This window comes from Taurulus bubalis (genome assembly GCF_910589615.1).
Source record: "Taurulus bubalis genome assembly, chromosome: 10".
Lineage (NCBI taxonomy): Eukaryota > Metazoa > Chordata > Actinopteri > Perciformes > Cottidae > Taurulus > Taurulus bubalis.
In genome coordinates, this window is record NC_136598.1 from 7,387,189 (window position 1) to 7,413,636 (window position 26,448).

At 41.1% G+C, this 26,448-nt stretch overlaps 2 protein-coding genes across 3 annotated transcripts in view; both read left to right on the forward strand.

The window, feature by feature from the left end:
• Window positions 1–470: 470 nt before the first annotated feature.
• On the forward strand, window positions 471–14,339 carry hnf1ba (HNF1 homeobox Ba; the record flags this gene model as incomplete). 2 transcript variants are annotated; one of them, XM_079224403.1, is made up of 10 exons in its annotated part: window positions 471–850; window positions 2,789–2,988; window positions 3,307–3,574; window positions 3,672–3,907; window positions 9,051–9,205; window positions 10,401–10,527; window positions 10,612–10,794; window positions 11,240–11,367; window positions 11,817–11,861; window positions 14,319–14,339. In XM_079224403.1, the coding sequence occupies 10 exons, from the start codon at window positions 471–473 to the stop codon at window positions 14,337–14,339; spliced, it is 1,743 nt and encodes a 580-aa protein (XP_079080529.1). The 2 variants fall into 2 exon arrangements, with proteins under 2 accessions (XP_079080529.1, XP_079080530.1); XM_079224404.1 differs by having other exon boundaries at window positions 3,672–3,895.
• A 9,441-nt stretch (window positions 14,340–23,780) lies between these two features.
• The window catches only part of synrg (synergin, gamma), a gene marked incomplete at its 5' end in the record, with an annotated part of 34,586 nt that continues 31,918 nt past the window's right edge, over window positions 23,781–26,448 (forward strand). Inside the window, one exon of the mRNA XM_079225358.1 lies at window positions 23,781–23,815. Coding sequence (XP_079081484.1) covers window positions 23,781–23,815 — 35 coding nt within the window. The remainder of the gene's footprint in view (window positions 23,816–26,448) is intronic.

Below are 26,448 nucleotides of genomic sequence, written 5' to 3' on the forward strand. Positions count from 1 at the left end.
CTTCAAGGCCTCCAACTAGAATAAAAGATCCAGCAGTGTGAATATGTGCAGCTCGCCTTTCTTAAAAGTCTTTATGGCATATACAACAGGGTCCAAAGTCCAGTAAAGTTTTGCTGATAAGGAGAGCCAATAAAAGCAGCAGTGCAGCAGTGTAAACACATGTCTACCTCGGCCCAGAGAGGGCCTTATTCAGTGGATTTACATAAGGCTCCCATCAGCCGGCCCACTCATTACCACGTTTTATATCCCCCTGCACTCAGAAAGCATCATGACAAAGTAGCTCCATCCTCCCCTACAACAGGGAAGTGAAGCAGCTTCTCGGAGCAGGTGTCAGCAGCCGCAAACTCCCCACACCACTGGAGCAGAGAGGAAGACAGGAACTTTACTTTTTACTTTTATTATATCCTTCTGTTTCCTCCCTTTCCCCCTCTGCTGCAGCGCGCAAACAGCAGGCCTATGTTGAGTTTTTAATGTTCTCCAAAATGGTATCCAAGCTGACATCTCTGCAGCAGGAGCTCCTCAGCGCCTTGCTGGACTCTGGAGTAACCAAAGATGTTCTGATCCAGGCCCTGGATGATATGGACCCCAGTCCGCCTGGCTTTGGAGTAAAACTGGAGAGCCTGCCCATGTCCCCCACTCCGCCTCAGAGCGGCAAAATGAACGGGGTGGACGTCGACTCGAAGCCCGTCTTCCACACGCTCACCAACGGCCACAACAAGGGCAAGATGTCCGGGGACGAGGGCTCCGAGGACGGGGACGACTACGACACCCCGCCAATACTGAAGGAGCTCCAGTCGCTCAACACGGAGGAGGCCGCCGAGCAGAGGGCGGAGGTGGATCGCATGTTGGCGTGAGTCCCTATACGTTGTTTTAAAGTCTACAAACTAGTTTAAATCTATTTGAATCGCAGTATACGGGGTGAAATGATGAAGTGAAAATAAGCACTACTTTGTTTCCTGTAACTCACATCAAATGCTCTATTTCGTGCGTCGTAAAGGTTAGAAAATGAAGCTTAAAATTAAACCCATATACAAAAGGCATTTCTCTTCTTTGTTTACAATTTTAAAAATAACCCGCCGCGGTTCTGTTTTCACAATCTGGTTACTAATTATCCACATGGGTTATAGTTTCTTTACCTTTGGAAAATATCAGCTGAACTTAGATCTATGTATTATTAACTCTAGGCCGACTCCTACTCGCAATGGGCGACATGAAGAGAAAGTGAATCGAAAAAAAACTTCTGGCGGAGAATTTAGATAGAAAATATTAATAAATATGACAATACATTCGTAATAATAATAATACATTCAATGTTAGTATAAAGCTATAACTTAAAACTATGCCGTTTTATTTGTTTCCATTTATCCATGCGTCAGTAAACACATCGTGTGAAAAAAACCCGTCTTAATTGGACATCAAGCTTCTAATCCCTTTAATCCACTCAGACCACTTGATTCACTGTAAAACTAATATTTGAGATCCTAACACGGACCGGAAGAATATCAAAACTAACCCACGTGTAGTTAATTTACTATTAATTTTATTCTATAAATCATCAACTGAAAGATACACAGTGGCGTGTGATTAGAGTGAATGGAGATCTGGTTATTCATTGTCAAAAGTTATAAACTAACATCTCCCACTTAACCCGCAGACTTAAATGTAGGCCTCCACATTCTCCAAAACAAACAGATATGTGTAGATATGTGTTGCTGCAATTACCGATGTCAGCGTGTCAGGCCTGCTAATCTCGGATCCGTTTTACCTCCGAGTATATTTTTGCGATGCACTGTCCCATTGCTGCAGACATTTGAATCATTGATTAAGAATTTGAAGGGCTAATTCTTCAGGTAAGAGCATGTTTTAATTATACGTATTCATGCAATGCTCTTGTGACGACAAGAACATGCCATTTCTTTAAAACGAAAAGAAAACTACTCTTTATATATAAAAAAGTACTCTTTTCTGAATATTATTATTATGATATTAATATCTCTAATATTACAGACAAGTATACAATCCTGACCTCAAGTTTCTTTGATGATCAATTAAAGAATATCTGAAATTAGTATGCCAAATGTATTTCTGTTTTATTTTAATATAGGCTGTATACACATATATACATGATACTATATACATTATGGAGACTTATGCCAAGTATTATATTTTTTCCCAAATACTATAGGAAATATCTTTTTCCTAACTATTTTCACGTTTTAAGTTTTGTCAAGCTGTGTTAAGGTTTGTTTCACAGTTTTGGGATTCTTTTTAATAGACTTCTATGTTTTTCTATGTCTTTAAATTCACACAAACCTATGCTAAGTGTTTCCAGGCTGAAATCATACATTTAGTTAACAAATACTAGGTCAAAATTTCTCAACCTGGCTGAAACCACTTGAACCTTTGAACATATTTCCAGCCTATTGAATGGGTTGCAATAATAAACGGGTTGTCTTTGAAGGGACTTCCCCTTTTAGCTGAGGCCCAAAACTAGCTAAAGGAAAGGAACAAGTTCATGTGTGTTCCAACAGAGTATTTCCATATTTGTGTATTTTGTATTACTCATTTTAATATCAACAAATCTAACCAAATCTTCCCACTTCCATGAATAATATTAATAATAATTTCGTAATGTGTTCACATTCATTTAATAGCATGAAATAGACCGAACACTTTGCTTCAGCCGTGAGTAAATGTGTTTTTTCTCTTTACAACTTCCCTCTGAAAGCTGCAATTAGTTGGGTGGTGAAATGAGTGTTTTCTGCTCCTGTGTTTTATCTGAACCCAGAGAGGATCCATGGCGTGCTGCCCGCATGATCAAAGGTTACATGCAGCAGCACAACATCCCCCAACGGGAGGTGGTGGACGTCACAGGGCTGAACCAGTCTCACCTCTCCCAGCACCTCAACAAAGGCACGCCCATGAAAACACAGAAGCGAGCGGCCCTCTACACCTGGTATGTCAGGAAACAGCGGGAAATTCTCCGACGTAAGTTAATATTTGAGTTTCTCTCTGTGTTACCCCGCCTGTAATGTCTACTTGGAAACAGCATGGCACTTTATTTGGGCTTAAAATCTGTAGGGATATCAATTTTGGGTTGGACATTTCCTCATCATGTTGGGTAACACATACAGCACCTTCAGCGATATAGGTGCTAGATCCTAAAGTTTTTAATAATGCATCCAAAGAAAATAAATATTATGTATGGACAGAAAATGCCACTATTATGTACATAACTAACTTTTACAAATGTATATTTTCCTTTTGAATTGTGCTTTATTGGATGTTCCTCATCTTCTTTTGCAGAGTTCAACCAGGCAGTGCAAGGCTCTATGTGCAACATGACAGACAAAGGCAATCAGGATCCGGTGTTTTTTTTCCCAGAGTTTAACCCGTCCGGTCAGGGAATGGGTCAGCCAGGCGAAGAGGTCGGCAGCGAACCCTCCTGCAAAAAAATGAGACGTAACCGCTTCAAATGGGGGCCTGCGTCCCAGCAGATCCTGTACCAGGCCTACGAACGCCAGAAGAATCCCAGCAAGGAGGAGAGGGAGGCTTTGGTAGAAGAGTGCAACAGGTAGATAACCATGACACCTTCCTCGACCTTCTTTGGAAAATGTCACCCAAACACAACCAACCCCAATCTTTTCACCCTGTTCATCTCTGTCCTGCAGAGCCGAATGTCTTCAAAGAGGCGTCTCCCCCTCCAAAGCTCAGGGCCTCGGCTCTAATCTGGTCACTGAAGTGCGAGTATATAACTGGTTTGCCAACCGGCGTAAAGAGGAAGCCTTCAGACAGAAGTTGGCCATGGACTCCGTCAGCATACCGCCTCACACCATGAACCCTCTGCTGTCCCACAGCTCGCCACATCATCCCCAGACCAGCCTTTCACCTCCCAGTAAGATCCCAAGTGGCAACGCTTTGCATGCAGTTCAGCATCACAGAGAGGAGACAGGATGTGTCATGATGAAAGATTTTTCTTTAAAAGAGTACTCCACCCATTTAAGGTTGGACTCCTATAACACCGTTAGACAATCGCAAAATCTATACAGCAACCTGAGATATCATCCTTTTTATTCCACACATTCTGGCGCCTACATCAGACTTCGATGTCTTTACATTTTATGTGTGCAGATTCATCACTGATGTCGAAAAGTTTTACATGATCACACGCCGCATTGCATTTACGGTGTTTATGGCAACATTTTGCGTAATAGTGCAAAGAAGCCCATGATTTCGTTGTCTTGGGCGTGAAACTACTAAGCACAGTTGATGTGATCAGAGAGGTAGAGAAAGAGGGGACAAGTGATCAATGAGCGTGAGTGAGTGAGCTGAGCAAATGCCATTGTTATTCTGATCTTTGAAAACACACTGAGAACAATCCACATTGTACCTGCAATCTCCACTCCAAAGTCAGCATGGAGAAGCATGACACAAAGGGCAGCAACCCTGTGACAGGCCAGGGTCAGGCCAGGGTCAGGGAGGGGGGACAGACACATCCAGGTTACCTCGACATAACACCGTCATTTCCACATTTCCTCCTCCCATGCAGGTTGCTAATGACTCCACTCAGAGAGTCTCCAAAACAAGGAAAGGCTGTGCGTTATTGCTCTGACCATTTCACCCTGACCTGATGTTTGCATTTGCAGTAATTAGTATTGACTGAGTCTACCTGGTGTATACAACATAAAAACAAAGCTGATAGGCCTCGCAGGGCATTATCCTCCGCGCCATCACTCACCCTCCATAAAACTGGGATTTGAGAGTCTCACTCAGAGCCTATTGTGTTCCTCTCGTGTTCGAACACGAGTACGCTTTGAAGGGAAAACAAACTGTTTGCCCTGGCTTGCTCTTTTACCTTTGGTGATTGTCTGTTTGCTTGAGTTTTTTTGTTTTTTTTTGTTGTTGCTCAGAACACCTGACCAGGCATTGACCTCAGGTTGCCAAGCCAGAGGGTCAGCGATAAGGTTGCAGAAGGGAAGGGTCGGTGCATGGTGGAAAACAGTTTGCTCTCCCCAGAAAAAAAAAAAAACTCAGCTGGCTGCTTACAAGGTGTCCTGCTGGCATCCTGCCGACAGCATCAGCTGTTTTTCAGTGTCAGCCTCTGGCCTGACAATAATATCCCAGCAGGGCGTCTCATTGCGTTGCTAGGGCACGGCCTGTATTATGCATGCTTAATGGACAATTAAAATCCTTTGCTACTACATCTCCTAGGCCTTTGATAAGGGGCTCCTCTGACTTCTACTCTCTATACTCCGCCTCAGCAGGAGGTCCCATTGTCTGTGGTGTATTAGAAGACTGCAGTAACTGTAACCTAGGTTCATTTATCTCTGCTGGGCCTTGAGGAGGACTGATTTTAAAGCCTCCCCCCTCATCTTTATGGGCATTGGCATAGTTGCTGAGGCTGGGTGCAGACTTGGAGCAGCAGGAGCTGTCCAGTGGGGTAAAGGCCCTTTTCTGGCCAGACAGGACTGATGACCCCTTCTTTGCCTACAGAGAAACCTAGCCCCCCCCCCTCTAAACTGTCGCCACACCTTCAGTCATACGAGAGAGGTCACCGCTGGGTCGGATCAAAGAAACTCCTCTTACTTTGGGAGTTTTTATTGATTCTGTTTCAGTTCATTGATCCGTTGGTCACAACTGGATAGACAGTCAAACAGTGTGACGTGCAGTTTAGGTGGTGACCTTTTTTACTTTCAGAAATGAAACTGATCTCAGGCAGATTACATCGTTTGTCTGAAGGCATATGTGTGCACGCACCTGTGTTTTCCTTTGTAATATTTACCGACTGGTCATCCGTTAATATGTTTACTGAGCTCAAGTAATTCATATTATTTACGGCATTTTACTTTGAAGCATTTGCCTCCTCTAACAAGCTAGTTAATGTCATACATATGCAGACTAAATCATAGTATACAACTGAATATTTTCTAATGATAGATTTTCACATGAATTTTATAATTACAATCATAATTATGCATTTAACATAATAAAATAATCTAAAGAAAAGGTTGTTTGCAGTAGTGGAAAGTAACTCAGTACACGTATGCTCGTACTTATTCCATTTTATGTTAACTTTTACTCCTCTACATTTTAAAGGTACATTATTGTACTTTAAACATCACTATATGTATTTAACAGCTGAGACAAGATTTTATCTAAAAAAAAAGAATAATCTTACAAAATACCGTTCATTGTTAAGGATTAAAGTTTTCTTTCCAAACCCTTTTGCTGAACAAAAATCTGGTGTTTGGTTGGGGCCCCTTTTTCAGATGTCTTGTTGTTAGCTGCTCAAAGAGATATTTCCTGGCTGCCTCATGGCCACCGCTCTGCCCTGCTCTCATATGGTGGTTACAGCTGATAACGGCGTCCTGGCACGCCTTATAGAAGTGTAGTGCCCACCTCCGATTCCCCTGGGGCTGTTCCCAGCTGACACAATCTCATAATAAAACTATAATCATATTTCTGTCACAAGGGCCGCTTTTTTGCTTGACAAGTACTTTTACTTTTGATACTTTAAGTACATTTTGCCAATACTTAGTACTATTACTTGCATATGATTCTGAATGCAGGAGCTTAACTTGTAAGTATTTTAGATGAGTACTTCTTGCAGCACTGATCATTTAGCAGCTGAAGTCACCATGAAATGGGATCATTGCTGAGCTGCATCATTCTGCCTGTTACAAAACTAGCAGACTTTAGAAGTTCCTGATCAGACACAGTAGTTGTGGGGGGGGGGGGGATTATCCGTGGGTTGTGTTGCTTTCCGTCACCTCAGGCAAGCTTGAAACAAGACACACACTCACTCACACAGAAAATAATGGCCTAGCTCTGCACTTTCCACTGCTCTGTGACTCCCAGAGAGCCACAAAGAAGAGACTGGATACGTCCTGCAGAGACCCAGGAGGTCTGTCATATGCAGCGGCACTACAATGAGCACTGCCTGGGGTTGGGGAGGCAGGCTTTGATATAACATGGGTCACACAGGGAGCTAGAGCCTTTAAAACCTGCTGAAGATCCTTGCTACCACTCCCACTCTGAAGTTCTCGCCCTGCCCCCTGCTCTCAAAAAAGACGCCTCAGCTTTTCATGGATTGCCCATCTTGCCAGAGCAAATCTTTAGTTTTACAGAATCTCTTATAAAATTAAAATTATCTTTAAGCCTGTCTCTAAAAAACATGCTTTCTAGAAACCCAGAGTTTCTTTGTACAGATCATGGAAGTTGTCCTTACTTACTCCGAGGCTCTGTGCAGCTGGATTACTGCCGCACCCAAAGAAACAAAACTGGCCTGAATAGCATCCTCTTCTGTGTCTGACACTTTAGGAGGTCGTCCAGCACCGAGATAACTGCCTTTTTATGAGTCCTCCTCTATTGTGTGGCAATGGGGGTCATGAGTCCAATGTAGTGCTTTATTGTTCTGCGGCAGTGTTTACAAGGCACGGTGGAGAGTTGTGGGGTTGCTAGTAGGTTGCAGTAGACAATATGAAGTCTGTGGTCTGAACAAAATGGAGGACAGGTACTTTAGCGGATGAAATATGGCGCTGTGGCTTCAGACATCGCGGTATCGGTATTTTAATTGTCTGTAGTTAAAGGAATAGTTCAACAGTATGGGAAACATGCTTGTCAAATATCTTGAAGAGAGCTGACTGTCAGCATGTATGAAATGTCAAAGTATTGTTTTAAATGTGCAGAATCTTATGCAAGAGTGTTACAATAACAGCTGACATATTACGTGTTGATATTTATGAATCTGTATGCATCCAACAACTCAAAGAAAGATATGTGTGTTCCTTAGCATCTGATCTGCAAATAAATCCTGCAGCAACAAGAAAACATTGGTCACATTTAGTGTCAGTGCCTCTCCCTCCCTTTTATCTCAAAATGGCTGTATATCAATGCATCCTTACATGTCCGACCAACTTTGACAGGGCGTCCAGGCTGTCACACCTGGGTCAGGGATGAAGGGCTCGGGGAAGAAGGGAGATCTGAGGGCAAACACAGTCTGTCTCTGCACTGTCACTGAGAGAGGGAGGCTTTCTGTGTCTGTGTGAGGCTGAGACCACAGGATAAGAATGTGTTTGACATTGCTTGTAATTGTGTAATGTTTACTCTGTTGGTATCAGAAGGGGCCTACATCGGCAAACAGGCATTTGATTGTCGGTTGTGGTCGGGTGAGGCATTCCTTTGGGCCTCCAGTGAGAGACAACAAGAAGTCTAGACACAGGATTAAGTGATGGCACTAAAAGAAGAATTTAATTTTCATTGAGACCTCACTGTGATATTTACTTGAGCACTGTACTTAGAATTTTTTGTTTTTTGTTGTTTAATCTGCCACATTATCCTTCTCTACTACATATCAGAGGGAAATGTACTTTTTTCTTTAAAAATGTGAATATTTACAAAAATAAAAAAAATAAAAACAGAGATAATTTTATTCAGGCTGAGAAAGTACAATTATCTCATATTTCACCCCCCAAAAATCAAAGATTAGAGACATTTATGTTGTAGAACTTTTTTTTTGCTTTCATCTTCCCCTGACATTTATCTTGTGACCTTTTGGAGGGAGTGCGACCCCTAGGTTGGGAATCACTGAACTAAACTAACAAACTATCTCCCCCTCGAGCAACAACAGTAAAATGCTGCTTACACATTGATGCATCGGTATTACCAATCTGACAATGTAATATATAATAATATAACACACACAGAGGCCATTTTTCTGCAGAATGAGTACTTTCTACTTTTACACATTTTGTGGAAAAACACTTAAAATGCTGCGTGCTGATCAGAGAGTCTGATGGGAGTTCTGTTGTGAGCAAGTGAACACGGTGAATGGCCTTGGCTCAGCGACGCAGATAGCAGCAGACGGGTCACTGTGTTTGTTTGCTCTGGCCTCCCCCGTCTGCGTCAAAGAGCAGGTAGATTGCCGTGACAGCGGTGTTTCTCTACACTTCTGTCTCTCTGCCCTACATAGCTGTTATAGTTGTAGGACACAGCCAATGTTATAGTTGTCGGCTGCAACAAGTGAAACTAACTTTCTGTCTCTTTCTCAGTGCGTTACAGCCAAGGCCCCGGTGAGGTCACCTCCTCCACGACCATCAGCCACCACAGTAACAACGCGATGGTGACCAGCCAGTCGGTGCTCCAGCAGGTGTCTCCGGGAGGATTGGACCACAGCCACGGTCTGCTGTCACCTGACGGCAAGATGGTGAGTGAACACACCTGGGCCCTCATGGCCTCAGATTAGATAAGGCCCAGGCCTGCGTTTAGCATAAACGTACAAAGCAGGTTGCTGATCCTCCTCTCCCATGGACCCACGGGCAAGAGCCAACAATTAGTACATTGTGCTGCTCTGCTTGAAAGGTGGAGCCGGGGTGGCAGGCCATGGCTGGACTAGCACACAGCCTTCACCTGACCAGAGTGTACAGGCATCAGCCAATAAACCTGACAAAGAAACATTCTGTTCTTATTGATTAAATGCCTCGCAAAGAGGAGCCACAGGTGGAGCCCTGCTTGTTCTTCTAGAGAAATGACGCCAACATTTGATTATATCCAATGTGTTCTTTTGGTTTGTGTCTACTTCAGAGTTTCTCCCTTCTGCCCTAGTCCAATATTTGATCAGTGACAAGGAGACCTGTGCATTGACCCACAGTGTTTGAGTCGTGGTGCAACACAACTTTTGATATAAGATGTGTGATTTACCGTCAAAATAAAATATTTTTCTTTGGACCAAAATTGAATTGCCATACAGACCTAAATTCTATTATCTATCATTCTAATTATCTTGTTCAGGGTCACATAAAATATAATGTCATGTAACTGAAGTTCAATAACTTCCCTGTTAGTTCAAAATACTTCTGTCTTTTGGAGCGACATTAGGTGAAATGACCACAGCAGGTCAGAGCTGACAGTTTCTTATCTGCAGATGTGTGTTTGGCCGATCTGTCTTTTTTGGGCAGCTGGCAGTAGTCAAATAGTCGCAGCCCCACTGAGTGGGAGGATCCAGATAGCCATTACTGTAATGCATATATTTTGTTTTTTGCAAATGTTCCCGTAATCATTCACATGATCCAACACACAGGTATACAGACAGTGTCAATGTGCTACACAAACTCACGCACAGTCTTCTGCTAACATTTTTAGTACAATTCTTTTTCTTCTTGACCTTTTGTTTCTTATCAGTATTTGCTTGTGTGCTGTGTGTGAGTTACACAAGTACAGTGTTATACAAAAGAATCTGAACTAAGTCAACATTTATGTCTGTTGTTTGTTTAGCAGCCAACATCTGTTTCACTGTGAAAATACATTTATGTGAATTTACATAGCAGACGCGTTTGTTATAAAACATTATACATCAATAAATCAGACCTCTAATTGTATTGATTTCCTTCATCTTTTCCTAGATTTCCGGTTCAGGTGGAGGTCTTCCTCCAGTCAGCACACTGACCAACATCCACAGTTCCCATCACAGCCATCAGCAGACGCAGAACCTCATCATGCCTCTATCTGGAGTCATGGCCATAGCACAGAGTAAGTCCTACATCAAGAAGTGAAAGTCTTTGAATTTATTTCATCACGGCATGGTTATACGGAGGTTTCTCTGTGTCTCACTAGGTTTAAACTCATCGCAATCTCAGTCGGTGCCGGTGATCAACAGCGTGGCGGGCAGCCTAGCGGCGCTGCAACCGGTGCAGTTTTCCCAGCAGCTCCACAGCCCCCACCACCAGAGCCTGATGCAGCAGTCCCCTAGTCACATGAGTCAGCAGCCGTTCATGGCTACTGTCACGCACTCGCACAGTGAGTAACACTCATTTCGACTCTCATCTTCTTTGGATGCAAGCCTCTAGTGTGCTTTGTATATCAGTTATATCGCTGGTTAAAAGCCTTTTGGACTTGTGTGGCTTTATAAGCTACAGTCTACTCTATCTGTGAGCAGTTAAAAAGGTTTGAATTGGTTTCACTTCAATAACTCTTGAGGCCTAAGTGTGGAGGAAATATGTTTTTCATTCTCTCCTATCCTGGTAGTTATCTCGGGGCCCTTTAAGGGGTACGATTCTCAAATTGGGAACCAGTATGTAAAATAAAGCCTAAAAAATGATTCTATCATGACTTATTTCTCTTGTTCCTTTGTTATCTGCAGTTGCTTTAAACCTGGTATCAACCTTGAAACTTAGTACCTTTTAAAAACCAAATGCATGTGCGTCCAAATAAATCTTAGTATCTGTCTGACTTTCCTTTGCAGTGTATCCTCACAAGCAAGAGCCACCGCAATATTCCCACCCGTCACGTTTCCCCTCGGCCATGGTCGTCACAGACGGCAACAGCCTCAGCAGCCTCAGCACCCTCAGCTCCATGTCCTCAAACAAGACGGTCAGTCTCATCACAGAGGCCACAGCATTGTCTCACCTCTGCCTGCCTTCTACCGTTGGTTTTAGATTGAAAAAGTGAAATCTGTAATCATCTGTGTCGGGCCTCTGCATGAGAATCAATCGTAAATCTGAGATGTTTCTGCAGTTCTTGTTATAATTCTTACATTTTGCCACATATTTTGCCACATATTTGCCACTTTTGAAAAGTACTGTAACACTTGATTAGCTCACGCATCACATATTGATGCATATAAATCACCCTCACCCTAGTCTGAGTGAGAGAAATAACACAATCGAAAAGCACACACTTAGCAGCAGGAACTAGATAATGACAGGAAGAAGTGTGTGTGTGTGTGTGTGTGTGTGTGTGTGTGTGTGTGTGTGTGTGTGTGTGTGTGTGTGTGTGTGTTATGATTGTGTGTTGACCAATTTGTATTCCTCTCACATTAGGACACTGCTGTAAACAAGATGGTGCAACTCGGCGGTCTCTCCTGGGTAAATACAATTTAATCAGTTCAGTCACACACTTTAAATTAATAAAATGACCAACATAGCAAGCAGATCGAATACTGTAAGTACTGCTGTTGGGGCTGTTGCTGATGTTCACATGTTTTTATTTGCCACCAACCAAATAGACGAGGTAGATATATGGAAAGTGTACTCCTCAGAATTCCTATTTCCTCTTAAACAGAAGTCTAATCAATCACCTGCTCCCTCAGCCTGAACGCCTCTTGATTAATGCTGCCTCCTTTCACTTTCATCTCCCTGCTGAGAGTTACCTCTGTGATCAGGAAATGAACCCCGCTGTTAATCAAAGTTCTCAAGCCTGGTGTGCTGCTACTTTCCTCCATGCTACAGTGAGGCTGGAGATGAGATGGGGGTGGTGGGGTAATTACACCTCTTCCTCTTTCCTACTTCTCCCTGCTCTCAGTGATCGCTCTAGCCTGAAATGTTGTCCATGGTGCTTTCACACGCTCAATTTCCCACGCTGAGGCAGAGCCAGGCTACTGAGCGACAGATGGGATGATGGGATGATCAGAGCAGGGTATCCTCAGTGGAGGAAGGAAGGAAGTAAAACAAAACTCTCTGAGGCTTTGAAATATAGGTGCATTTTGGTCAGGGTGTTGCTCTTTCTACGGGGACGATCAGATATTTATTGATAGACTTTTGCAAAACGATTAAGGTATATGCTGTGATAAAAGCTGGACCCAAAGGTGGAAGAAGTATTCAAATTATTTAACTGTGTAAAGAAATACACACGGTATGAATTTTCCAGACATTAGGTTTTCTAAATTCTAAATCACTTTATGTGTTTGATGATATACTTTAGTTGTGATAACATACCCAAGGAATACTTAAATTCTTCAAACATTGTAAAATTACACAGATGGAGTGGTTTCAGATATTTGATCGATCGTTAATGAAAGAAATCTGGTTTATGTTCATTAAAGATTGACATGAAGAGGATGAAGGAGCCAGAAGGCACCACTGGTTTAACAATTAACAATTATTTTTCATTTCAATTATTTCAATTAAAGTGTTAAAAACATTAGAAAAGCAGTGTAAATGCCTGTGGTGACTTCATTAAGTGTCTTGCTTTGTCTGGTCAGCACTCCAAAACCTAGTACTATTACATTTACTCTAAACTGCTGTCAAGAAAAGCAGCACATTTCCCCATTTGGTAATTTTTTTAACTCATTTTCTGCTGATCAACTAATCGTCACAACTCTAATGCACTTTATTTCATAAACATCTCTCCTGTGTTTCAATTTGTCAAATTTAAATATGCCAAGTAACTGCTAACTACATCTGTCGAGTAAGTACCTCAAAATTGTACTTAAGTGCAGTACTTGAGTAGGTGTACTGGTGGTTACTTTACACCACTGGCAGCATCATACTGGCATTTCACAAACACAGTTATTTAGAGAGCAATTAGCCACTAGGATCTCCGAGGTATTTTCTTATCAGGACTTTATTTGGATGGGACAGCCTTCTTCTCGTGAGACAACCAGCATGCTCAGGCTTTATAACGATCATTGTTTACCGAGAACCCTCCATTATACCTGCGTCTGTTTCAAGCTCACCTCTGCTCGGAGCCCGGCGTCTAATGACTCAAGTCTTACCCTGCGGGTCACCTTTATCAGGTGGAGCTGTTTGCTGGACGCAGGGTCACACAAGGGTCACCTGCCTCCACCCCAGGAGAGGCAAGTGGAAAAATAAATTCCACAAACAATCCAAAAAAAGAGAGCATTTCAATGGAAACAAGGCTTTTGAGAGTCGGGAGAAAGAGGGATGAGGAATGTATTTGGTCAGGTGTGGCACATGAAGGTGCAGGGGTGATGTGTTTACCAGTGGTGGAAGAAGTATTTTAATCGTTTACTTAAGTAAAAGTACCACACTATAAAAATACTCCATTGCAAGTTAAAGTCCTGCATTCAGAATTGTATTGAAACAACGCATTGTCTTGACTGTACCCAAAGTTTGAAAAGGAAATACACATAATGTCTGTGTAATATTATTGAATCATGTAAATGGTACTTTAACATTCTAGTTTAGTCAAGATGGAGCTAATTCTACTAACTCAGAATAGTTTAACCAATAATAATGCATCTTATTTTATAAAACTATGATACGTTTAGTACAATTTTAATCTGAAGAGCAACAATATCTGTAAAATAAATGTAGTGGATTAAAAAGTGTAATACTTCCCTCTGACAATGTTGTGGCATGGAAGTATAAAGTAGCATGAAATGGAAAAACTCAAGTATAAGTACCTCAAAGCTGTACTAAGTTACTTTCCACCACTGGTATTAAGATAGGTTGAATTTGTCTCTTTCAGGAAACCTTGATGCTCTTCATACATAGGCTGCCTGTGTTACACGACAGATTGTATTTATTGTTTTATGTAACGCAGGTCTACTTTGTCTCACACTTCTCTCCTTCTCCTTTCAGTGTCCTCTTCAAGCTTGGTGAGAGCGTCCACCTGACTTCCTCGGTGCTCAGCAACGGGAGCACATTTTTCCACCCTCTCACCGTGGTAACCATGACAACTCTTAATAACCGGCAACGCCGCGCTGGATGATGAGTCAGTCAACAAAACTAGAGGAGTGCCGATGACGGCGGGCCAAGCGGTGAAAATGAGAAATGGGGACGGGAGGGGCAGGGGCAAAAAAACTAAACTCGCTGCACCTGAAAAGTGAGGAGACCGGACCCCTCCACCCCCTCTGTTGCACACACATGATCAACAAAGATGATTTTAACACAATCTTTGAAAACAGTATTCAGTTTTTTATGCCACCTCTTTTCTGACATTACCATGGAACAAAAAACCAAGCACCCCAATATGGCTCACAAGCTGTGGCGGTACAGACTTGAATGAAGGCTCTGGGACAACCGACATGACTCTGTGATTTAAGGTGGAAATATGAAGACACCCTGAAACTATAACAGAGACAGTGATTCGCCTCTGTGAAGGCTAAAAGACTCACAACAAGTTCCTGGATGCCAACACAAATTGTCTTGCACGTGAGCAGAACTGTGTGACAATCACAAAAACCCTGTACAGATCTTGAGCGTGCATTTGACATGCTTACTGGGCCTTAAAGGAGTCTTCCATATTATTCTTTCACACGCAGCTTTACTGTGCTAGCATTAGTGCCGGTAAATAATGCGAGGGATTCATCATTACAGGAGTTGTTCAACGTGTATACTGTGATTGAAAAGACTCTGACAATCTTGAAAGGACTATACAATGCGTCAAAAAGGTGTATGCAATTGTTTGAATGACAGGAGTCTGCACAGAACTCCACACACTTGAGACTGGAAATTAATAATGCACTATCAGTGAAGCCACCAACAATTAGAACATAGCTTACAGTTTATACTGTATGCTAGAGTTGCTGTTGATAAAGCTGCATGTAAAATAACAGAAAAGCAGACGGATGAATGTGTGACAAGTATGCCAAAGAATAAGCGTCCACCAGTAATGTCTACGGAGGGAGGACTGACTCACACTGTAACTGTTGCCCTTCCCGTCTGTGTTGTTTGCACACACAGGTTTAGGTGAATTTCAGGAATGGGACTCACACGTCTCCTCCTCCTCTTCCTCCTCCTCCTCCTCCTCCTCCTCCTCCTTCTCCTCCTCTTCCTCCTCCTCCTCCCACTTCCTGCCTCAATGTGAAGAGAAACCAAATTGGACAAATATTGTTAATAACTCCTCATCATACACCAGGACCCCCCGGGGTTAAAATGGAAATATTGAAACAAAACAGTGAAATTAGTCTGGTATTTTGTGAAGGAGAGAGACATGACAGAGGGCAGTGTTGTGACAGCAGCTGCTCTAATCATACAGGAATCCACAGAGACTGGGAAACGTTGGGGAGTGGAGCAGCTGCTGTGGGTACAGACACCCACACTAACTGTTTGGACGGAAGCAAACTTTCTTCGCCGCGAACGGGCCATTTGTGTTTGTTTTCCACCAAGCAGTGAAGGTAACACACAAAGTGTGATGACGTGAAGCTGTAAGCTAGCGAGCAACAGACGTGCCTGTAGTGTGTCTGCTTGTGTTTGTGATCAGCTCAGCTCCTGACGGGACTCACCAGAAACTCCTCTAACATTTTCCTCCAGTTTATACGTTTCAGAGGCAGATTCCATTGACTTTGTATGTGAAGTTCTGTCGCAACACACAGCTGAGGTTCAGTTCAGCTGAGGTTAATGAGTAGCAAGGTAGAGATGGGGACCAAATTTGGCATCAAGAATCACTATTACTGCGTATCACAAGTGTGTCAGATCCAGTCTCCGGTTCAATATTAGGTCATTACATTTGTTATTATTTTGTTGGTCGCTTGGTTTGTGACTGTTATTATAGGCACATCTACTGCCATCTGATCAGAGGGCACTCACACTTGTGACAGGATATGATTTTTTTCTCCTCCTAATGTATTATTTTTGTATAAAAATTTAAATCAATCATAAATCATTATTTATACTTTCTGAGAAAATGTTGATATTTCAAGTAAAAGTTTTTTTTCCAAAAAGAATACATGGATTTGGTTATTTTGTGTGCACGTTTAAAAAAATGTCCTTGCTGTAATATTACTAGTATTATACTTAGTCTAACTATTGTATATACTGTTGGGATGTTTTACAATACATTTATAATAATTTACCATTTGGTCTTTATCATATTGAACACATTTGGAATATTATCTTACAATACATAACTTGTATCCCAGCTAAGATAGTGTAGCAAAAAGTATAATATTTTCCCCTGAAATGCAGTGGAGTAGAAGTTTAAAATAACATAACATGGAAGTACCTTAAATGTGTACTAAAGTGCAGCGCTTGAGTTACTTTCTACCGCTCCAAAATGTTTATAACTTCTAAAGATGTTGTGGTGTTGCTGCACGATAAGACAAACAGCCTCTTTGAAGTTCATAGATCTAAAGTGCACATTACTACTCAAGCGACAAGTTCATTGAACCCGACATGTTGATAGCACAATTCATTTGAGCCTTTATCTGGTTCTGACAGAGCCCACTGTAAAAAAATATAACAGCTGTACTTACACACACCTTCATTTTAAGAGGTTTTGAAAACACAACTTCTAGACATTCTTGAAATAAGAATTATTCCTGTAATATCTGCATATGAAGTGTGATATAAGCCAGTCATTTTAATACGTTTAAGCCTGTTCTTCTTATAAAGAAAATATATTTTAGCCGCTTTAAAGACGTCCACTTTCAAACAAAATGTTGCATCATGTTAAAAAAGCTACCACTTTAAAACCTTGCGACTTATATGACCCTTAACTCTGCTTCTCTATCCCTGTGTTGACCTGCAGCCTCCATCGTGGAGCCCTGCTGTTTGAAGCCTTGTAATCCACTGATGTTGCTCTATTTGGTTTTCAATGAGGCCTTTGATTTTCAGACCCAGGAGGCCTCTAAAGATCTGACTATGTCTCTTTTACTCTTTTCTCTAAAAGAAACTGAAATACTGAAAGGCTCATTAGCATCTGTTAGAGTTTGAGATACAACACTGAACTCTCTAAACATGCCATTTAATTCAGCAGTGAATTAGAGTGTGAATACAAGCTCGATTCAGGGACACGTTCTCGTACAGCTGTTAGAAATGTGCTCCGGACTATTCTGGCTTCAAACACAGTTTATATTTGCTGACCCAGCAGCTGGCTTGTTGTTTTGTTTTACCTCCCGTGTGCTTCATTGTTAGTCTTGTTATTTGAGGGATGAGTTTATGCTTATTAATCCGGAAACAATGTGTGATTTTTTCATGGATTGCATTACCATAGCTAACTTTCTTTGAAATATAATCCACGATTTATGATCATCTGAGCCATCTGATGTTCTGATTATGCACATGGTCAAGCAGATGGACAGCTATTTTTTTTATTTTTATGTCCATCTCAATACGGATTTATTTGAATAATTCAATAATTTTGGAATAATGTGGCTTAACAAGAGGGAATAATAAACACATTACACATGGCTAATGCCAGTATATCATTATTACAATCGTTTAATAATCATTATAGTTTTGGTAAGTTTGGGAATATTTTTGACAACTAAACTGAATGTAAAAATGTCTTGTCACATTTAACAGGCCTCAGTAAATATTACCTTAAAACATTTTATACAAATGTCTTACTTAATTTTTGATCAGAATTCCCAATTTTGAGGAGCAAAACAAACTGATTCAACTCTAAAACATCACAATGAATCTGTCCATACGCAGGGCTGCTGTCATCTTCCAGGAAGCTTCAGCCAGTCTTCAGGACATTCAGTTTTACAAGATAGTCAACTTCTCCTTGGCTTTCTAATTCCGTGCTGCATCTGTCTGATCAAAGCCCAAAACTTCCAGGGAAGAGAGGATCATTGACTCTCCTTTCACCTCTTATGAGCCGACTGGCATGACTCCCAGGCAGCAGAGCGTAAAACAGGGAAGGTCATGACTGATGCTGCCTCAACTTTGACCAGACGAAGTTCATCTGGGGAAATGTTGTCAGTCAGAATATGATGTCTACTGAACTTTATCCTTTCACCTGTAATTCAAACCAGTTCATCAAATGTTAATGTCATATTAAGTTATTAACTCTGAAGCTGCTCTTCACACATTTGCACTTGGGACAAGTTCAAGTTTCTTAATCAGCATTAACACTACGAGACACATACTGTACAACTTACTGCAATAAAAACATAAATACTGCTACTGCTATCGGCGATATCAAGTATGAATGCCACTCAAATTGATTCCATTGCTATTATCATGCAAGTTTTAATACTTTGGTATGTTGATATGGAAAGTGGCTCAGGTGATTCCTATACAGAAAGGTGATCTAGAAAACAATTGGCCTATATCTAAGATGTCCTGGAGCGCACTAGGAAGGACTCCTAAAACCAGTCAGAATTTTTCACTTCTGGTTCCCTTACATGCCTGAAATTAGGTCTGTGGTTAATGCAAGCTTAAGAGATTGCAACATTTCATTCTATAATATAAAATACCTAATTTAACACCCCTCTGGTCAATTTGAAAGCTTTTACGTGTCTTTAAAAAGGGTATCAATTTGCGAAATGAGACAACTAAACGTCCGAGCCAACCGTTAGCTTTTTACTTCTGGCGATTGCATTCATGCTTCAAAAGTCATAAACGTTGTTGTTCAGTTGTAAAGAGTATCACGCTGAACAAAACATGTCAAAAGGTATCATTGATGTTTTTTTGCCACAGAGCTCATTTTCTGCAGTAATCAAGAATCATAAGGAAAAATACCATTGGCTTTTTGTCAAGGGAACCAGTGTGATGCTAACTTTTGGGTTGGCCTACAAAAATCCGTAATCCCTGATGATGATGGACGTGGACCAACAGATCTGTGCGGTCAAGGACTCGAGAGGTCAACACAAGGAGCGAGATGACACCCGGGTAACACAGGAGACGGGCAAAGAGACAGAAAGTGGAAGCTGCAGGGTGAATGTGGCCGTGTGTTTAGCAGAGCCAGAAGAAAGGATACTACATCAACTCCAGCTGGGGTCCGAGGGGTTAATGGGTAAGACTACCCAGCAGGGGTCAAGGGTCAGGAGGCCACTCTCTGCCAGGGCTAATTGGTCACTGCGACCAGAGTTAACGCCAACCTTTCTATGGAGAAATACATACACATGTATGGAGCTGCTCTGACAGAGGTCTTCCATCAAAAGGCCTCATCAAGGAGGCCTCTGTTGTGCTCTGCACAGTCATGGAGATCAGTCAGGCCTCCGTAGTAACAATCAGCACCCTTCACCGTACATCGCCACTAACACCACCTACAGTGACAGCTAGGCTGGACGCGTGAAAAGATTGGGAGCTATTGATCTCAAGTTTTTTCATTCAATTCTATTCAGCTCATTAGCATTCACTTTTTCAAAGCATTAATATGAAAGATGTATATGAGAAGTATGTTCAGTTTAGCTTAATCTGTAGTCTATACTTTAATGATTTTGAGCTTGTTTCCTGTAGTGTGTTTTAGTCAAAAAGAAAACCAATTTGGATCCTTTCCCCAATCAAATTTTCAGACATTTGAGTCCAAAACCAAATTCAAAAGCTATGAAGAGCTATTGAAATATTCATAATAATGCTGGGAACTCAGACTGAATACTAAGGTAATAGTACCTTGACTTATTTCCTAAGAGTTAACAAACTTAAACACATAAACCTAAACGCATAAAACCAAATTTCGATCATCTGCAAACACCTGAATGAGACTCACTTTGCACCCAAATCACGCAGCAAACCCAGTATTTTTTCTCCAGGATAGTTTTTGCCAACTTCAATGGCCACAGGTGGAACATCAGTTTTCATCTTCGACACTAAAGTTATTTGGCTTCTATATATATATAAGTGAGGCGACACATGATTCAAGGCCATGCCTTACAATAAAAACAACACATATTATTTGAGTGTATATACATGTAAAATAAAAACAATAGGGGGTACTGAACATTTAGCAACGGCCACTCAATGCATTTATAACAATAAATTACTAATAGCTGTCAGAAGCATGACCTCAGACTGTAATAGATCTTATGTAGACTTTAAGAGCCTGTCATGTGCTTGATGCCAGATGTATTTACCCTTTAATGAGCTTGTAAAATATTTAAATGTTTAGACAGAATTCACTTTGTCAGTATCCAAGCACTGGATACATGAGACTTGTTTATGGTTCTTTATGTGGGATTTTACCAGAAAGAAATCATCTATAATAAACCAGCATTAAACTAAATATCAGGACCACACGAGGTGTTTCAGATTGACTCTATTTGCATCTGAGGCTGAAAATCTGCAGTTTAGAGGAATCCTGATGGATTGATGTTGTCATGCTGATGCTGTCACAGGCTTGATGCTGGACAGGTTAATGATTTATGGGGAATAGTGTGATGCCCAGAATGGGACCCGGGTTAATGTTCACCTTTCTCGCCAGACCTCCTCTCTGGGGGGCTGCCCACAGCCGGTCCACATCCAACACTGGAGGGGGACGTGACTGACTGACTGAGTCAGCCGGCCTCCAGCTAAACCCGGCACACACAGCAGGGAGGGACACCGTGATCTGCTCTCAGAGAAGTGGAGGGAACAGGAAACTGACGAGGCCTAATCATCTTTTTAATGAGTTTTAATAGAAGCAATGAAGAGCAGTAGAAAATAATCCATGCAGCTGTAATGAGCTCACATAAACAAACCAAAGCACACAGGCGATAATTAAAGTCGCCCTTTCCTCAAAACGTGAATGTTTGAGCGTCACTGTGTAGGATGATGAATGTAGTTTGATACTCAAAGGCTGTTTTCACATGTATAGAAAGGTTCCCTCTCCAGCTGTGATTTGTCCCGTAAATGTCGCCACCGACACCCAGTTTATAACATTGCTTTCACCAGTGGGCCATAGGCTTAATCACCACTGTATTAACTAATTCGGTGACAGAGGGTAACTTAACAGACATTTAATCAAATTAAAATCTTTGAGATTTTTTGAGATGGCAATTATATTTTCTTTTCATTTTCATCTATGCACAACAGTGCTGTTTCAAAGCGTTAATATAACTTTTTTAAGTTAAGTTTTGATTTACCTTTCAAAGTTAATGATACTAAAGTCCAGAATTAACCTCCAACCCCCAACATGTGTAAGTGTAGAGTAAAAAAAAAGCTATTTCCTAGAGACAATGCTGAGAACATATTCAGAAGTATGGTCGATATAGGCACCACGTTTTGACAGCAGACAGAGTTCTTCGTCAAATTACTCATGTTAGACAAAACATTTTGAAATGTGACTATTCTTAAAGTCTGAACATAATGGAATCAGTCTGTAAAACATATGCCATGACTGTTTTTAAACTATAAAATGTATCCGCAAAATTCACAAAACAATTACCAAGGACACATCCTCAGTGTCCTTAATTATAGCTGCAGCTCTGTCCTGTGAGACTGGCTGTGAAGACCCGAAAGTGAAAGATGAAAAAAGATGAAATCCTTAGGAAAAAACTGTCTTCATCATGTACGTAGATTACTGTGAAAAAAAAAGTGTTTCTCTCCAATACCATCATCTTCATATGTGAAACTAAAACTGCTGTTTTTCTATTTGTTATGTGTCACTACGCAGCCTAAATGGCTACATTAGTCCCTCTGCCATGTATATGGACTCTGAATCATTGCTGTTGAATAAAGCAGAGGTATAGGAAAGCGTGAGGGCAGACCAGGTGATGGATAGCAGCCGGGCTTGTCATCGGCTCTCTTGCACTGCTCTCATTAAGCTGTAAATCTTTCACAACAGCACCCGTTATAAGACAATACAAGAGAGGCTTTTCCTTGTTGCTCTACCTTGTCATTGGTGTAACAATGAGATTGCCAAGTGAATCACTTTGTCAGGATGCACAATGGCCTCAATGCTTCAAGCAGCCGGTAAAAATGTTGGACAAGACATCAGGAGATAGACACAATAGGCGTGCGATGCAAATATCAAAATACGTATACTTATGACACATTTCAAATATATTAACTTAGAGAATAAAACATACACTTACAGAAAAACAGGTGAGGATTTATGCCTGTTTGAAGTGAAGACAGATTGCATGTTGTTTACCACTTAAAAATTATGTAATTTAAATGTAAAATGGTTGTTTGGAAATTTCACAATGCAACTGCTTTAGTCTTTGCCATTCATCATCAATTTAATATGACTTTGGCTTATATATACATGTTAAAAATTATATTTAAAAAAACATATACTGCAACACGAACTGTTGTACAATTTTGGTTTTAAATATTTTAATAACAGAAGCATCATTATCTTAAATGATGTGCTGCCAGAGTCAGAAACAGGATATATGACATCTTAGTGGTGTGTAAAATGTTTTCACTTTGAAGCTACTTCATTATAAATTGGAAATATGTGGATTTACAAGGCCGGTGTGCTGCAGGAAAATGGGCAGAGGCTCTTTAATAGCTTTCTGACTGCATTTACATGCATAACCCAATTTTCCATCATCATGCTTCTTGCCCAGAATGACAAATGATAAGTCTTTCTAGACAGACACTACATAGTCAGACTGTACATGCTGCATACATGTTTACTCATAACGAGCCTAGAGCCTGTGTGTGACTTACATGAACAAAGCTGAAAACAAGCTTAACACTGACATCTGCTGGAACATATATTTTATTGCAGCAAAATACAAAATGTTGTGTGTGGGAATTCCAAGTCCTGTGTAATGCCTCGCAGGAAGTCCAGGCGAGTATCAGTCCCTCGTCTTTCTATTAAACTCAAACTCCATCCACTATGGCTCGAGATCACATTCAGTATGCTTGGTGCTTTTTCCGGAGCAGGTTATATTCCAGACAAAAGAACATCCCGTTATTCTACTTAGTTTTCTTGTCCTGTTCTACCCTGATCTGAACTTATTCTACCCAGATTCTACGCATCATTGAAAACAGTAAATCATGATTATGTGTAAGTTGATTCTGCAGGGATAACATTGTACATTACTAAAGTTGATCTACAGGAGAATAGCTACTTGAAACCAATACAGAATGCCGGACAGCTTTCCTATATATTTTTAATTGCCACCTGCATTTTGTGTTTTCTTTTACATAAATACATTTGCATCATGAATTGATGCAGTAAAGGCACAACTTGTTGCTTAAAAAATCACTAGAATGAGAAGGGAAATTAAGGTGTTTGGTGCTCAACATTTGTATAATATATGAACCCCTTTTAAAAAACAACAACCTCTTTCCTTGAATAATTTCACAGGTATGGTAAAGCGTGGATCAGCGTTTAGCAGGAAGTGAGCTGTGCCTGGGAGACAGAACTCAGGGCAAATTACCCCTCACAGCCACCATCACTGCTGACGTCATCTCCTACTAGTGACTGCTGTTATCAAGATGGCGCTGCGGCCAGGATCAGGGGGAGGCGGCAGGTAATTTGGCATTTTAAAATCAACTCTGTCGCTACAATGTGAACAACTCGTGAACTCTCCACCTCGGAGCGCCACTCAGCAACACACTACTCGCACAGAAGGGCCTCAGAGACAGCAGTTAATAACGGTTGTTGTTGTCAGGGCGATGATGATGAGATGAGATGGCTGGTTGTCAGGTGTCAGCTAACGTTAGCTAGCCGGTTTCTGCTGTCTGTCCACGCTCCGAGGGGACCAAAACAAAGCCACATTGCTCGTTTATCAAACACATTTCACGCGTTATGTCTCGTGTAACCGTTAGTGTGCACGCAGCTCACGGTACTTCGTGTCATATCCCGATACTTACCGAAACACAAGTCCACAGTACTCTCTTTTAACTTGAGCATTGTCAGGAAAATCGCTAGCACCTGTACAGACAGGCCTCACGGTCGACTATGTCACAATCTGGCCTTATCAACTTTCTTAGTCTGCCGTGGGGGGAGGCTATTCAGTAACATGTCGGTACGTGGTTGAGTATTTAAGAAAGTGAAGCAAGAGGGAAGTGAAGATCGAGCGAAAAGCCTTCTACGTTATATTAAAAGATGTCTCTCCTCACACACAAGCTGCAAGTCCTCTTCCGCAGTCCCACTGCTCTGCTCGTTGTTTGATTAATACGGATTTACTGCATTGCATTTCTCTCATCTCTACCCAGTTCATAGCTAGTTGTAGTATATGTTGAGCTGACGTCAAGGTGTCTTTTAGAGCAGTGTGATGATGATGATGATGGTCTGCAGGAGAGATGAGAAGACCATCCTCATGATTCTTTCAAAGCTGAGCTCGAGCAGTTTGAATAATAAATAGGCTCTGGCTTCAGCCATCTCGACGAGCCAGGTGATACTGATCTGACAGGTGAAACCAAAGCCCTCATGACTGTAGAGTAGGAAAAAGCAAGTGTAATGTGAAGACCTGAAGGTAATTCTAGTTCTCTTTCATATGCTGATCACGCTGGTGATGTCTGGTGGCAGTTACTGACTTGTGCCAAATGAGTATAGAGAGCAGGAGAAAATGTCTTTATGTATTCAGTCAGACAGGAATGTGCCAGTAATAGCTCTTTTAATAGCTGCTGTGGATAAGGTGTCACCTTTAGGCACTTGTAGAGGACAATCCACAAAAAATATACATTTTTACAGTTTGTCAACACACAGTCATGTTAGCGTGTTTGTGTGTATTAGGCCGTCGTGACACTGTCTTATGCCAATATTACATTTTTAAAGGAGTTTTGTATTATGTGATGAAGGACCTTGACCTGTATCTTTTATTCATAAATAGGAATGTATATTGTACTGGAGATAGTGGATTTTATCCATATTGCTCACTCCTAAACACCAGTATAATTTTTTTTTATTTGACAGATGACTTTCTTTCAGATCCATAAAGTCTTGCATTTGGGCATATTTTATCTTCAGCATTTTTAAATCTGTTTCCATGGGAAATATAATGGATATAAATGAAGGAATTACATTTTGGATCGTGTGAGTGCAGTGTGTTTGACTGCCAGACATGATTATACAGCAATAATACATTAAAAGGTGTCAGGAGTCCCTTAGTAGAGAGCCATGAGGTGGAGCAGTAGTGCAGCTTAAAAATGATCTTGTTAGCTCAGTTTAAGCAACCTTTGTAGGTGTTTTATATCTGCTTCTATTGTTTTAGGTGATGACGGCTCCATTCATATTTCTTCAACAGCCCATGTGGTTGTCAGATGCTCTATTGTGCTTGTCGAGAGTATTGTTTTTTGGGGTGTGTTTTGCAACTGTTGACATTTCAAAGTTGGATTTATAACATAAATGTTAACTGTCCAATAATCAGTTTAGGTAGGAGAACTGGGTACATGGTTATTACAGTTAATATAATCTATGGCAGCCAGAGTTGTAATTTTATATTTTGGTTTTGGTTGGTGTAGGGCAGGGGCCTTGTCTGTTTCATTGCCTGTGGTGGCTGGTAAATAAAATACCCAACTTATTGAAGTATCTTTTGCCACTTTCTGTGTCCCTGATGAACAGGAACAAGATCAGATATTTTAAAACCAACGATTGATTATTCAGTGCACAATGATTAAAAGCAGAGACAAAGCATCAACTCCTGTCTTTTAAGTTGATGGAACCAGAGAATGAATATAAAATCATGGTATTGATTAATTCAACTATTTCTTTCCGTTTTAATAAAGGGTTCATTTACTGTCACTCAGTGTATTACCTTCCACTGTGAGAGAAGCTTCAGAATAAGCTTGAATTATTTTCATTTTACTCCTGACCCTGCCTTCTGTTTCCCAGCTTTTAAAACAGTCTGAAGAGAGCTGTCCGATGATTATGGGCCTTTTACAAGGCGCTGGCGTCCACAGCTGCTATCACTGCTTATCTCTTTCTACGTTAATCTGCCCAGCCATGACCCGTTATTTGCTGCAGGATGGTGGGCAGCAGTGCTGTAGCTCTCCTCTAAATGCTTTTAAGCTGCAAATCTTACATGTAGCAGATGTGATTCTGAAACCTTACAGTCGAGCATCATCAGGCATATTGATATATACAATGCAGACACACAATCATACACATACACTCATACAATCAAATCGTTTCAAAATATCGTTCTGTGATTGCATTACT